Here is a 15100-nt window from a genome sequence, read left to right on the forward strand (position 1 = left end):
TACAACAAGTACTCTGCATGTGCCAGACGGCCCAGCAGAGGCAGGCGGGTCGACAGTCACGTCAGTAGGGACAGTAGAGTAGAGATGCGTGCCTAGCAGTAGGCAGCGGTAGCCACTGCCCCTGGGCCTGGCCTACTCAGTGCTCACTCTCAGACTCACCGCGGTGTGGAAGTGGCCAAGGACAGGGTGACATGATGGAGTCGTGAAGCAGACGCTTCGGCCAGTTCGGGGTCAATCCACGTGCTCGCACTCTGGCACTTGCGGAACGATGGCACAAGTGCGCTGGTAGATCTAAATGGTGTCGTGATCGTGGTGGAATACTGCATGCCGTCACTGAGGACTCGGTGCGCCGATGGGCGATACTGCCGATACTTCCGGCGATAGCCATGCTAGCTAGAGACGATGATCGATGCTAGCTGAGCATGGCATCCTCATGTCGTCATGACTCTTCTCCTGCCAGGAAAACCTGTGATGACATGCTGCATGTGAAGACTTCTGGAATGAGAACATTCCGGGCCAGGCTGAGGGATAGCCCTTTCAAAGATGCATGCCATTCGCAACGGTGCCAAAATAAGTTGTTGGCATCGCATCCATATTTTCAGAAAAATCTCAAAAGTAAGTAAGTTAGTTGTCAACATCGCAACTACTTGAAAGGGGAGAGTTCTTGTGCATACAATGATGCCAGGACAACCAAAAAAATGAGCTGAAACAATGTTGCGGAAGTGCGGAGACAGCAAACTCTTTACGCCTTCCTGTAGATTTACAGTCTACTCGCGATACACGTACACGTAAGTCGCGCACCAGGTCTTGAAGACAAAAATGCGTGACTTATCGCGAGTGCGCGACTTACACAATACGTGTACATGTATGGGTACGTGTCTGCTGTGAACTACAACGCTACTTGTACAGTCATGACTCATGTTACATGTATCCGTAATTTGTGTCCAACACTAACAGTTACATTGTATAACTATAAGCAAGATATTGTGTAGTCAGCAGGTGCAACAGCTACATGTAGCACTGACTGATGTGATACTGACATTCAACGATCTGATGATAAGCTCTATCACGTTTTGGATGTGCTGACCAACAGCCTGCCAACTTGGAAGGTTGTAAGTAAGTTATGAAAAAGGGGAAGGTGAGCGCACTCAAGACGAAAACAAGCTAAACATCACGGCAAACTAAGAATGTTAGCTTTGACGAGATGGTGACGTGGTCCTTCGTCTTTCGCCACCATCTCGTCAAAGCTAAAATTCTTAGTTTTACGAGAAACAACGAACCTCGAGAACAGAATACTGCATGATAGAGGTGGTTGCAGACGCAGCTGTGGTGGTGAAACTGGAGCATCTCCGCCGACCTGAGGTCTCGGCTTCAGCGACACTTCAGTGCACCAAAAAGTGGGGAGGAGTAGGCACAGGGGAGGGGAGGAAGGAGTACATTAATTTTGTATAGAGGGTGGAAATGGAAAGATGATACATGTGATAGAGTAAAAAGAAGGGGAGCCAGGGTGCAAGTGGAAAGGGTGTTCAGGGAGGGTTCAGAGGGCATCTGTGGCTGAGTGCCAGTCTCGACTGCGGAGAGACTTGTAGGCGCCTTCCTTGAATGCCTGCATTCCCTTCTGCGTGGGAAGGATGCGTAGCAGGGCAGATGGGAGACGATTCCAGTCTTGGATCGTGGCATGAGGGAATGATCGGAGAGCACTATTACGGGCTCTGGCGGGCGGTGTCGGTGCTAGTTGGTGCTGGTGCTGCTCCTCTTGTTGTTGTTGTTGTTGTTGTTGTTGTTGTTGTTGTTGTTGTTGTTGTTGTTGTTGTTGTTGTTGTTGTTGTTGTTGTTGTTGTTGTTGTTGTTGTTGTTGTTGTTGTTGTTGTTGTTGTTGTTGTTGTTGTTGTTGTTGTTGTTGTTGTTGTTGTTGTTGTTGTTGTTGTGGTTGTTGTCGTCGTGTTTATTTTAAGTCGCAAACCAAACGGGCAGATCTGCCCAATGAAAAGGTGGCGAATGCAGATAGAAAGCAGTAATTAATGAAATTGGGTAGGGATGTAATAAGGATACAGAGGGATGTAATAAGGATAGAGAGGGATGTAATAAGGATAGAGAGGGATGTAATAAAGATAGAGGTGGATGTAATAAGGATAGAGAGGGATGTAATAAGGATAGAGAGGGATGTAATAAGGATAGAGAGGGATGTAATAAGGATAGAGAGGGATGTAATAGGGATAGAGAGGGATGTAATAAGGATAGAGAGGGATGTAATAGGGATAGAGGTGGAGAGAATCGGCCAGGGTTTACTACGATGTTTAGCTTGGTTTCGTCTTGAGTGCGCTCACCTTCCCCTTTCTCATGTTACTGCATACTACATGTACTGTAGTAGCTTAGAACCTTCCAAGTACTAATAGTTGTCTAATGCAGTGTCACCCGTTGACACAGAGCTCACCACTCAGCTCTATCCGCTGCAATCTGCCTGATTCTGTGTAATTCCCCGAACTACTCAGCTTTCCGGCATCCGCTGCCTCCAAGTCAGCAGATAATGTACCCGGTAGGCTTGGCCCTCGGCCGTCCTCTCCAGCCCTTCGGGTCCTTGCTAGCGTGATAGTTGATCATTGATTGGTCGGCTGGTGTGCTAGAGGACAGTCGGAGGACGTGTCGGAATAGCTTCCATCGCAATGATCTTGATGGTGTGACTGATCGACTTGATTTCGCATCGAGCGTATAGTGCGTTGTTCGATATTGTCAGAGGCCACCTGATGCTTATAAGCGACCTCAGTTGACGCCAATGGAAAGAGTCCAGTCGCTTCTGAGCTGTCTTGGTAATCTCCCACGTACCAGAGTTGTAAAGCAGTACAGGGATGATAAAGGTCTGATAGCCGCAGGCGAAACTTTTCGCAGACTTGCTGGCTTCGTTTCCAAAGGTTCCACAGGCCCCGAAAGGCAGCTGTCGCCAGTTGTTTCCTCCTCAGTACATCCTCGTCGTCACCAATCAGACTTCCAAGTTTTTGTGTCCACCTCCATTCTTCTTTGTTGCGATCATTGAGTCTAGTGATTTCTGTGTACTCCGTTTTGTCATGATTCATGTTGAGCGACCATTGCACCAGGGTAGAACTTGCTGTAGCTTCTAGCTCAGCGAGCCACCACCGACTGGTGCTTACAAAGTCTGTGTCATCAGCATAGACGAGCTCAAACTGCAGGTGAAGATCAGATCATGGGGCCTGGGAGCTGCTTCCTTTCTCAGTTGCCGTAATGCTGCTTCTGTGAATATGGATCGAGTACTATCGCTGCGTGCAATATTTCTCTCCCTTGAAATTGCTTCCATCATTGTTTTGCTACATATAGGTGGGTATTAGGCGCCCTGCGCGAGGTTTTTTTTTAAGTAATCAGGGAGGACTTACATGTACATGTAGATGTAGATCATGGCAATGGGAAATTCCCTTGCCAACCGGATTATGCTACGACTACGATGCGCGGTGGACTGAGGTAGCTTGATAAACTAAAAGAATCATCGGGACCGTGCTGTCGAGAAAAGACGACGAGATGATGTGATGTATTATTGAAGGCGCGATTGGAAAGACGAACTACACGTAGACTGCAATGGGCTGCAAACAACCTTCACGACTAGAGGCTTGGCATGGTCGTTTAGCTCACCGCTCAACGATCTGGCTGAAGGATCGATCACTCCGCATGCAACACAGACTCCACAAGAACATGACCTGTGTACTGTTGCGGACATGGAAATCCGGTCGCACGTCTAGCGGCCCCAGGGCGCTGACCATGCAGCCGTGCATAAGCGGTACACAGATGCATTTTATGCGCTGCAGCGCGCTAGTCGCATGGGATCAACATGTGCCCTGCACGCAGCGTTCTGTACGCGCTGAGGGCGCCGGCCCCGGTCAATCGACCGGATTTCCATGTCCACGACAGTAGCATACAGCACAGCGTACAGACCGGGCACATGTGCAAACCGAAGTACATGATTGTACTAATCTGGACCTTAGTGGTCACACCGGCAGGGTGTCCAATGGCAAAGATGCCAGAACTGGGCTCAGGAGATCACATGTGGTAAGGATTGCAATTCCAGTGCGCGACACACAGACATTCAGCACGCACGTAACCTTAACAATATGTGCCGGTAAAGGTTCCTAATACAGTATGGTCAATGTTTGCGTTGAGTGCTAAAATAAGACAAACTAGAGATGTAGAAAGTAGTTTCAAAGTACCGTCACATTTTGTGCTACGTGCGGAGTACAATATTTGTAAATGGCCAAGCAACAGATACAGTAGCGGTAATTCGACTTGTCATACGAATTTGCCAACAGGACGTCGGCCTCTGGAGTTATGATTCACCCAGAGACTTCCGCTGCACCTTCAGGTAACCGTCTTCGTTGCCAAAAGCGTACACATTGTTGGAGTTATCGGCGGTCAGCATCTGTGGTGCAAAGTCAAAGGTCACACCACCCTTGACGATCTTACCGGTGTGAGCATCGAGCAGAGCAATGGAGTGTACTCCGCCATTGACGACCAGAACAGCGAGGTTACCAGTGGGTAGTGGTATGGGATAACGTGGTGCCCAGGGCTGAGCGGACACAGGGATGCTGCCACCAAACTCACTAGCAGCGATGCTCCACAGCACTTCGCCAGACTCCGGGCTCAGACCCTTGATGTATTGGCCGTTGCCGGCAAACAATACATCCTCCGCGTCGCTCAGAACCAGAAATGTCGGATAGCCCGACCCCGACACAGACCATTTCTGTTTGCCGTTGGCGTCATAGGCGTTCAGGTTTCCGCACAATGCGAATGCGTTTCCCTTCGTATCCGACGCCATCACCCATGGTCTTGTGTTGCAACCGGACACGAAATAGTCCTGCTTCAGATGAGATGTGAGAGGCAGGGCAAACTTGAAGATGCCTGTGGCGTGATTGAAGAAGCCGTTGTTATAAATCGTCTGACCATCAGCGCCGAAGATGATTGTCGACGTGTCCGATGTCCTGACGTAACTGCTTGCATCAACTTCATGTCTGGTAAGACTGACCCCAGCATTGGCGTCAAGTGCAGCCCAGATGATCTGCTGTGGCTCGGTGTTTGTAATCTGCAGCAGCATAGGTTCAGTGCTATCGTCAGAGTACACATCCAGCACTTTGTCAGACTCAGCGTCCAGGAGTGCGATGGGTGTAGATCCCTTTCCTGTTTTACCCGCATACAGTGCAATGAACGGGTAGCCATCGTTGGTGTAACGAACGACAGAGTTGAAACAGGCTGAGTACTCGCTCAGGTCATAAATACGAACAGTCTTTCCCGTGTTGCCGTCAATCTCCCAGATCATTGGTGGGGTCCACCTGCGGTTGGCTCCGCCAGCTGGGAACTCGGAACTTCCTGGGTACGAGGTTGCCCCGAGGATTGGCACATGGATATGGTTGTCTGATGTTCTGTGATTGACTCCGGCTGCCAACACAGGACCTTCTCCGAACGGAACAGAGAACGTAGGGTAGTGGAAGTTCGCCTGGTGGAACTTTGTATCCCAGTCCTTTCCCTTGCCATTAGCTCTCATTCGTGTACTGCCATGTGCAGCCAGTACCCAGTCAGTCATCTGCATGTCGGGTACCGCTGCATGGCTGGTTTTGTTGCGAAACTCGTGATGATGAATCCTGGCACTGCATGCCACTGCCACCAATAGCAGCAGTGTGAGTGAGGCAAACACTGCAGAGAAGATGGGACAAAGTAGAATGATGGATAAATCAGTGACTTGCAGGTGAAGTAGCAAAAGAAGAACATGGTTCGTTCGTCTCACCGAGCCCAGTAACTATTGTTTAGTGCAAACAAACTTGTACCCTGATTGGAAATACACTCACTTAATACAGTACTGATTAGGTGCTAACCTATATCCATACATCTTCACAACACTCCAAACGGTCTCTGGGCTACACAAATCACTGAACGATAACTACAGTGGAGTCTTCGCATCGTGAGACAAAGGTGCTAAATAAATTAGGTCGAAGAATGGGGTAGGGTGCTAGTATGGGGTAGGGTGCTAGTATGGGGTAGGGTGCTAGTATGGGCTCACACCTGGCACTATCACTATAGTAAGAATGGTGGGGGAGTATGGAAAATGTAGAGCCTTTACTGTTTGGAGTCAATGCTCAGTAGGAATGTAGGAATACTCCTAGTATCTGCATGTAGCACCAAATGCCCTGCTATTTGCGAATCACTAGAGGCAAGACACTCAATGACTCATACCAGGGCGCAGGAATCAGTCTTGGGCCGAACGCCCCAAGTCATTCTTGGACTAATCTTGAGTCGGATGTGTCTTTCTATCAGTGTAGTAGCGTTATGGTTCATTGGTCACATTTGGTGATGACCTTAGCCCAAGACACCTCTACGAGTCGTTTTGGTAACCCTGCTCACTGATATCAGTTTGTTCTAATAATTATATCAACACACTATGACTTGTGTGCGCTGTCACTGCGCAATTCTATGTCTTACCTTTCATGGTGTAGTTGTCTAGAAGCGACCTCGGTGAAGCGATACAGAATGGAGTCTAAGAATGTTACTTTCTACCGGCGGCTTCTGGTTGTTAGCCTCTTTAGAACGTGTCTGCTCACTACGTTTGAAGAACTGGTTTCAAACTACACTCTTATTTGAAGGTTCATGCAGTAGTTTATCCCGACCTTCGGCCACTCGGAGGGTCTCTGAGCTGGATGCAGTAGAGATGACTGCATACTGCGGATCAGGTCCTCTCTCCTGCCTTACTGTCGGTCTCACATCACCACAACACCTCATCGTCAGTCAGACAACCCGGTCAAAACCTGATTCACGATCACCTCGATCACATGCCATGCGCCGTCATTCCACGTCAGACCTGGGCAGCTGACCTGTCAAGCGCAGCCTCTTGGCATGTCCATGTCATAAACACCACTGAGCTAGACGCTGCAGCAACCAATTTCCAGTACGGGTATACCTTTTAAAATGTAATAGCATTACATGTATTAGACCTGGTAAATGCATGTACGACTCCCTGTTCAAGACTGCGCTGATGTGGCGATATCAACTTTGCCCTATTTGCGATTCCGGTTCAGGCCACCAGGGGCAGAATAGCATTTTCCAGATCACCAGCAGAGGAGCCTAGCCTGGCCTGGCAGAGGCAGCAAGTGGCATTTGCACCGACTGCCTTCCACTCCAGTGCTGCTGCCGTGCCGATGTGAAAGGGGTGCATCTCTCCATCTACACGCAACACCCGCGGCAATAGAGAAGATTCGCGGACGACAAAGTCAAAGAAGCCTTCCGCAGTGTGGTCATCTGATGATCGATCTTTATAATAGGGCTTGAAAGTGCTACGTCACTCCATAGCAATGGCATAGCAACAATTTGAAAAATTCGAAAACTGGATCCACCTGGATCCAGTTTTTGTATGGATCCAAGCACATTTCAAGCGGTCTCACTCACAGCAAGGTGATGTTGCCAGTGAAACTGACTGATTTGGCTAGTGGGGGCGGGGTGACAACTGGTGGCGAAGTAAAAGTTGCACCTGCATACGACATGAGTGGGTTGCTATGCACCCACATACTGAGGCAATAGCAAAGTCACACCTTAGTGGATCCAAAATAGAAATCTGATGTCAATTTACTACTCCCAGGCCGTTTTTGACGTCATCACTTTCAAGCCCTATTATCCTACCCACCAGACTACCTCGTGTACGTGTACATGCATGTAAAAAAATAATACTAAAAATATAAATGTACATCTACATAATACATACTTGGTTCAGCCGCCTAAAATGTTATGTAGCTGCTATGTACATGATGTACCGGTAGTATACAAGTCATGTCCAGTTTTCAAGAACCAAACCTGTCATGAGTAGAATGGTATGTGTAGGCAACTGACACTACACAGTACACGCTTTCCCCATCGGCACGGAGCCTCACAGATGTAACCTGAATAGGCTGAATCAGTGATTGCTTTTGATTACTTGTGAGAGTTGATCCTGTTGCTGGAGAAGGAACTGGCCGGCGAGTACTATACTAGTACCTATGCAATATCGACTGCTGATGGCACCCATCCGACCAACGTTTTCATTGTTGATGTAAGAACTCAAGCGAGAGGGAAACCCGCGAGCGCACCGTGCACCGCAAGCACACGAAGGTACATGTACAGTGGATCGACTTTGTTTAGGTCAAAGTTTCTGAGTTACAGTATATCGTGCTGCTTGCGAGGCTCCCCGTGACTCGACTCTGCTCACTTAGCTGATCTACAGGGAGCACTAGTAACTGTAGTATGTATGTATCGTAGGTGACCACTGGAACGTGGCTACTTCTACTTGTCTTTAATTGTCCGAGATTGAAGAAACCCGAAGGTGAAAAATACCTTTTCTTTTTACAAAAACAAATATTTTAAATAATTGTGAAGCGAGCAATTACACGCAACCACATGACGTGTAGTTGGGCATGTACATCCCGGTACTGTAGAAATGATTGAAATACATAATGACGTAATGCCAGGCTGTCTGATGTACACATGTACATGTATATGTATATGGCACTAGCTCCACCCGGACGTCCAGGTACCAGGCAGCAGCAGCATCATAGCACCACACACAGGGCTGTAGAAAACGTTTGGCAAGCTGCCTGATCGTATCTACAGTCAACTTCGCTAATAACGACTGCGGATATAACGACAATTCGCGAATAACGACAGAATTTCCATGCCCAGAGCAAAGTCCCATCCCACTGTAATACATAATGAGACTTCGGGTATAACGACACTTCGCGAATAAGGACACCTTTTTGATGCCCCGCCGAGTGTCGTTATAAGCGAAGTTGACTGTATATATATTATGCTTGTAAGGAAATGAAGCGTCCAAACTCATCTTGGAAATGAATGGCCGGGGTATAAGCTGCAATGGTGATAGTCGCCCAGTTATTATGGGGGTGGGGGGGGGGGGGGGTGGTACAGTGCGGCTTAGACCCCGGGTGATACTAAAGGAACATGGTGGGTAGATTGAATGTACATGTACATGCATCGGAAACGCTGGAGACATACAATGTACTTCAAAGTAGGCACGTGCAGGGTCATCGGCCTCTGTCCATGGATATCAATAGTTGTTTTTGCACCGGGAATAATAGAGAGTGGCTTAGTTCTGGCATGTGCGGTGATGACAACACTCAAACTAAAAATAGACAAACCAGTGCCGGTTGGTAGGAAGGTGGATGCTTGATATGTTCTCTGCCGTTTGGACTTGCTAAGGGGTCAGCAATTCCTCTCTTGACTTTGAACATGTTCATGAACATATGCCATAGCATACACCAGAATCCTAATACCATGGTCTGTTCACATCATCTCGTTTGCTCTACAGTCACCATGGAAATGTGTCTACACCTGGTACTATCAGTACTGGCATGTGTGCTAGTGAAGCAATGCGCCGCCACTCACCACCCACGCCAGCATAACCATAGCAGCCAAGTCGGACAGCGTCAGAAGGATATCCAGTTGACTGACTGGGTTCTGGCGGCGCATGGCAGCTCACGCAAACTGGCCAAGGGCACCGGCGACGACTGGAGTTTGACGTTCAACCTGCCCAACTATCACTACCCGGAGTTTGTAAAGCCATTCAGTACCGAGGACATGGCGGCAGGCGTGAATCATCGTACGTCCGACAATCACATTCATATCCCAATACTGGGAAATACCTACCACGTACCGGACCCGGAATTCCCGGCCGGCGGGGAGAAGCATAGGTGGTCGCCGCCGGTCGTCTGGGAGATTGACGGCAACACGGGACAGACACTGCTCGTGTACAATCTCAGTGACTACGCCGATAGCTACACGTCAACGCTGATCTACACGCCGGACGGGTATCCGACGGTGGCCATGCACGGCGGGAAAACTGGCTACGGATCCTCACCCATTCTTATACTGGATAAAGAGTCGGACAAGGTGCTCGACGTTGTCACTGATGACAATACAGAGCCAATGCTGCTGCAGTTAACCAATACCGAGCCACGGCAGTTGATCTGGGCTGCCATGTACGCCAACGCTGGTGTGAATATCGACGGACACACCGTGGACAAGTCTACGTTTGTACGCACCACCGACACTTCGGCAATCATATTCAGCGCCGACGGTAGATCGATATACAACAACGGCTTCTACAACCACGATATGGGCATCTATAAATTCAAGCTGCCGCTGGCTGAGAACTTGACACGTGAGCTGTTCATGGGTGGCTGCGAAACCAACCCATGGCAAATGGCGTCGGACACAGAGGACAACCTGTATGCAATATGCGGTGGTGGGGTCGTGGCATACGATGCAGGCGGTCAGCAGCAGTGGACATACAACACCGGGAGATGGTATGCTCTCATGACCTACCTATTCTTAGTGGACACAGAAAATGTCCTGATAGTAGGCTGTGATATGTACGATCAGAAGCCATTCCTGGCTGGTGTAGACCCCGCTACTGGTAAGGAGCTGTGGTTCAGTAATGGCACCGACTACGGCGGTAACGTCACCATTTCCGCTCAGCCCTGGGCACCTCGCTTTCCCATCCCCCTTGCTAATGGCAATCTTGCTATACTAATCAGTAACAACGGAGTCAGCTCTGTCGTTCTCCTCGACTCGCGCACCGGAAAGGTTGTCAAGGGTGGCGTGATGTTTGACTTCACGCCGCAGATGTTAACGGCAGACAGCTCGAACAACGTGTATGCTTTCGGTGAGGAATACGGCTACCTCAAGGCACAGCGTAAGGCACTGGGTGGTGGAAAATACTGAGGTCAAGCTGCATACTCTGCTCAGGTGGCAATATGGTGTGTTGCACTACTAGTGTCCATGCAGTACTTCACACTGCAACCAGTATATCCGGTCGTGTTCTTGCTTTCTGTCCTTCTGATGACGCAGTACATGTGTGCACGCAAATATTATACTTCAATTTTTTGAATTATTATTATTCACACATATCCGCCGGATGAGTACGCGTGGCCCATGCACCATGGGGACCCACGAATACAAACTAGCATATGTTCCCTCAGCAATACAAGCAAGCAAGCAAGCAAAGATAAATGAGAGCCCAGGCAGCGAAAACAAAACGAAGAGAGATGAGGACATATGCACCGAAAACAGTTCCAAAGCGTAGCCAGGGATTGAATGTGTGCATCTGGGTACGACAGTTAATACGGCTAGTGCAGCCGTACAGAGCGCAGCAGCAGCACGAAAATACAAAAGTGCCACAGCAGCAGCCAAGAGTGTGCAAACACTAAAAAAGAAGATCAGTCCATGAAAAAATTATTGTCACCACAGGTAGACATTTCCGGCAAGAATGCATGCGTGCACACAAGTAGCAGCTCTATATTTTCACGTTTATCCTGTCACATTATGTGCACAATAAATTCAGATTTCTACATCATCTTGAAAGTTCTTCTTCACAAACCCTATTGCAGCTTTATACCGGTAAGTAATTTCCTCTATTTCCGTTATTGAATATTTTCTCAGCAGCAATGTTTGGTTATCCCTGCTTTCATTGTGTAGCTTCTGGAAACTGTATTTTATCAAGTAGGTAGCCTGTACTGACCCACGTCCAAAGACACCGTGGATCATGTAAATCTTCAATGAGGTCCCAGCCTTGAATAATGTAAATCTTCTATGAATCATGTAAATCTTCAATGAGGTCCCAGCCTTGAATAATGTAAATCTTCTATGAATCATGTAAATCTTCTATGAGGTCCCAGCCGGGGGGGGGGGGGGGGGGGGGCAGTGTGCTTCCGCGAGTCCCGGGGAACATCCTGAGCACAAGCACACACTAAAACCAAACCTGGTTCAGACTGCATGGGAACAATCTACATGTATGTGCTTGACCTCTCACAACATTTAAAAGATGGTGATGCTGAGGAACTAACATTTTGATAATTTTTGATAGTGATCCTGGTCAAAGATGTTACAATGTCATGTATTGTAGTCAAGTTGTGCCCCAGGAACTCCACAGGAAAGGACAACATCATTGCTCCAGCTTCACTCGGGCTAGGTAATGCAGTAATGAGCATGATGACCAGAGACAGTGGCATCATTCTATCTGACCCACATCCACATGTCCACTGCACATTCACTGAGCGGTGAGTGCACAAGATCAAGAGACAAGAATGCTCAGATACTCTGAGAGGTTTGCTGCATCAGCACTCCGGTCAAACTCATGCCCGGGTGGTGAGTAGTAGCGTCCCCAAGTCCACGTGACCGCGATGTTGTTGACTTCAGACGTTTTTCGACAGGCCATCATGTGCAAAGAGCTGGTGGCATGACGCAGCTGCAACGGAAAACTCTCTAACCTGCCAATCGCCTGTCATTATGCCAGTGGACAGGCTGCAACGCTTTGCAGAACTCCCGACTGCCCGTCAAGCAAGCTTCGCTGTGGAGCCAGACTCGTAGCGATTAATCCGGCGAGTCGACTCTCCTTCCAACGTTCTGGCTACAACTGTCTGTATTGCATGCGATTCGTTGTTAGCTGGTCAAACTTTTTCTCTCCAGGAAACACCCAGGTTTTGGTACGGACGGGGAAGAGCAAAGGACCGAGTCGTCAGAATGAAAGGTGAGTGAGAAGACATCGTTCATTGATATCTACATAGGATGGGTACTGGAAGGGAGTGGTACCATTGGGGACATTCGGCAACCTGGTCTAAACGGTTCATGAAACACACCATGGCCAGCCAGTATGGGTCTACTTCTAGTTACAGCTTATCAGTTTTATGATGAATCTCTAGCACCGAAGAAGGTGTTTCTCTCACCCAACCCACAATGCATAATGGGGAGACAGCTCATGCCACGAGTACATGGCTGGAGGGTTGAGGTTGGCGGCAAAGTCATCTCTAGCACTCAGGGCAGTGTGTAGAGTGTGCAGTGCTCAACACATCCCAGTTATCACCAAGCTACAACTAGAGCGGAGTTGCGCTCCGGAGATATGCACTGTTCTATCTGTATTAGGCATCACGGGGCACCTGCATGCAGGATGAACGGGCGTAATACAGGAACACAGTAGTAACTAAGGAGAGAGTCATTCTCATCCCAAATTGTATTGCAACACATTGTAAATCTCCACAGTGCCTAATCCTGGACATGAGGGGGGGGGGGGGCATGATCAGGAAATTATGTTGCTGATGATGGCTACACAATGATGTCACGTTGTGAACACTACAATGCAGCAGCATTTTGCCCCGCGACTAGTTTTCACCAACATTCTCTTCTGGTGATGGATACGCTACAAAAAGTATCTATGCCATGCGACTGTGACTAGGCAGCACTATCAGAATAATCACAAGCAGTATTACTCACTGGCTGTGACTGAAACTCACTCGGCAGTACTCTGAAATAAGTGGGTGATGGGAAACGTTGCACCTACATTGAATACAGGTTCATTGGTCAACATAATTATACTATCTCCCCGTGCAAAAGGCTTCCTTGACGGTACCCAGTGCAGCCAAAGTTAACAAGTTCATTCCGTTACTCTCCCATTTCCTCTGCAGAGTTTGCCTCACTCACACTGCTGCTATTGGCGGCAGTGGCATGCAGTGCCAGGATTCATCATCACGAGTTTCGCAACAAAACCAGCCATGCAGCGGTACCCGACATGCAGATGACTGACTGGGTACTGGCTGCACATGGTAGTACACGAATGAGAGCTAATGGCAAGGGAAAAGACTGGGACACAAAGTTTCACCAGGCAAACTTCCACTACCCTACGTTCTCTGTTCCTTTCAACGAGGGTCCTGTTTTACCTGCCGGAGTCAACCACAGAACATCGGACAACCATATCCATGTTCCAATCCTCGGGGCAACCTCATACCCAGGAAGTACGGAGTGGCCAGCTGGCGGAGCTAATCGCAAGTGGACTCCACCAATGATTTGGGAGATTGACGGCAACACGGGAAAGACTGTTCGTATCTATGATCTCAGCGAGTACTCAGCCTGCTTCAACTCTGTCGTTCGTTACACCAACGATGGCTACCCGTTCATTGCACTGTATGCGGGTAAAACAGGAAAGGGATCTACACCAATCGCAGTCCTGGATGCTGAGTCTGACAAAGTGCTGGATGTGTACTCTGACGATAGCACTGAACCTATGCTGCTGCAGATTACAAACACCGAGCCACAGCAGATCATCTGGGCTGCACTGGACGCCAATGCCGGTGTTAGTCTGACCGGACATGAAGTTGATGCCAGCAGTTACGTCAGAACAACAGACACGTCGACGATCATCTTCGGTGCTGACGGTCAGACGATTTATAACAACGGCTTCTTCAATCACGACACCGGCATCTTCAAGTTTGCCCTGCCTCTCACATCTCATCTGAAGCAGGACTATTTCGTGTCCGGTTGCAACACAAGACCATGGGTGATGGCATCGGATACGAAGGGAAACGCATTTGCATTGTGCGGAAACCTGAACGCTTACGATGCCAACGGCAAACAGAGATGGTCTGTGTCGGATTCCGGCAACCCATCATTTCTGGTTCTGAGCGACGCCGAGGATGTATTGTTTGCCGGTAATGGCCAGTACATCAAGGGTCTGAGCCCAGAGTCTGGCGAAGTGCTGTGGAGCATCGCTGCTAGTGAGTTTGGTGGCAGCATCCCTGTGTCCGCTCAGCCGTGGGCACCACGTTATCCCATACCACTACCCACTGGCAACCTCGCTGTTCTTGTCGTCAATGGCGGAGTACACTCCATTGCTCTGCTCGATTCTCACACCGGTAAGATCGTCAAGGGTGGTGTGACCTTTGACTTTGCACCACAGATGCTGACCGCCGACAACTCCAACAACGTGTACGCTTTCGGCAACGAAGACGGTTACCTGAAGGTGCAGCGCAAGTCACTGGGTGAATCCTAAGCCAACACCCTGCTGCCCAACATGCATGATGAGCCAATGGCGTAGATCGAGGAGAGAGCCTTGCTCAGAATGACTTTCGACGACTTACAACTTTCTAGACTAGGATCTTAGATATCCACTTGATTCTTTCCAAGTTTATATTTCAAATTGCTTTCACTCACTGTTGTCAAAATAATAATTACAAAAAGTATGATTACACCATAAGATATGATTGTATTATGGTGCGATTATTTTAAAAGCAACATGATTGTG

The 15100-nt window shown here is 48.6% G+C and overlaps 3 protein-coding genes across 4 annotated transcripts; 2 read left to right on the plus strand and 1 right to left on the minus strand.

The window, feature by feature from the left end:
* Positions 1–3985: 3985 nt before the first annotated feature.
* LOC135817171 (uncharacterized) lies at positions 3986–6671 on the minus strand. Its single transcript, XM_065330297.1, has 2 exons — positions 6472–6671; positions 3986–5688 (listed from the first exon to the last, which is right to left on the minus strand). The coding sequence occupies exons 1-2, from the start codon at positions 6476–6478 to the stop codon at positions 4328–4330; spliced, it is 1368 nt and encodes a 455-aa protein (XP_065186369.1). The 5' UTR covers positions 6479–6671; the 3' UTR covers positions 3986–4327.
* Positions 6672–7888: 1217 nt separating this feature from the next.
* LOC135817173 (uncharacterized) lies at positions 7889–11624 on the plus strand. 2 transcript variants are annotated; one of them, XM_065330299.1, is made up of 2 exons: positions 7889–8138; positions 9338–11624. In XM_065330299.1, the coding sequence occupies exons 1-2, from the start codon at positions 8132–8134 to the stop codon at positions 10750–10752; spliced, it is 1422 nt and encodes a 473-aa protein (XP_065186371.1). In that variant the 5' UTR covers positions 7889–8131; the 3' UTR covers positions 10753–11624. The 2 variants fall into 2 exon arrangements, with proteins under 2 accessions (XP_065186371.1, XP_065186372.1); XM_065330300.1 differs by having other exon boundaries at positions 7891–8127.
* Positions 11625–12395: 771 nt separating this feature from the next.
* On the plus strand, positions 12396–15054 carry LOC135817175 (uncharacterized). Its single transcript, XM_065330301.1, has 2 exons — positions 12396–12556; positions 13488–15054. Exons 1-2 carry the CDS (start codon positions 12550–12552, stop codon positions 14846–14848), a joined length of 1368 nt encoding a protein of 455 aa, XP_065186373.1. The 5' UTR covers positions 12396–12549; the 3' UTR covers positions 14849–15054.
* The last annotated feature ends 46 nt before the right edge of the window (positions 15055–15100 follow it).

This window comes from Sycon ciliatum, chromosome 5, assembly GCF_964019385.1.
Source record: "Sycon ciliatum chromosome 5, ocSycCili1.1, whole genome shotgun sequence".
Taxonomy (NCBI): Eukaryota; Metazoa; Porifera; class Calcarea; order Leucosolenida; family Sycettidae; genus Sycon; species Sycon ciliatum.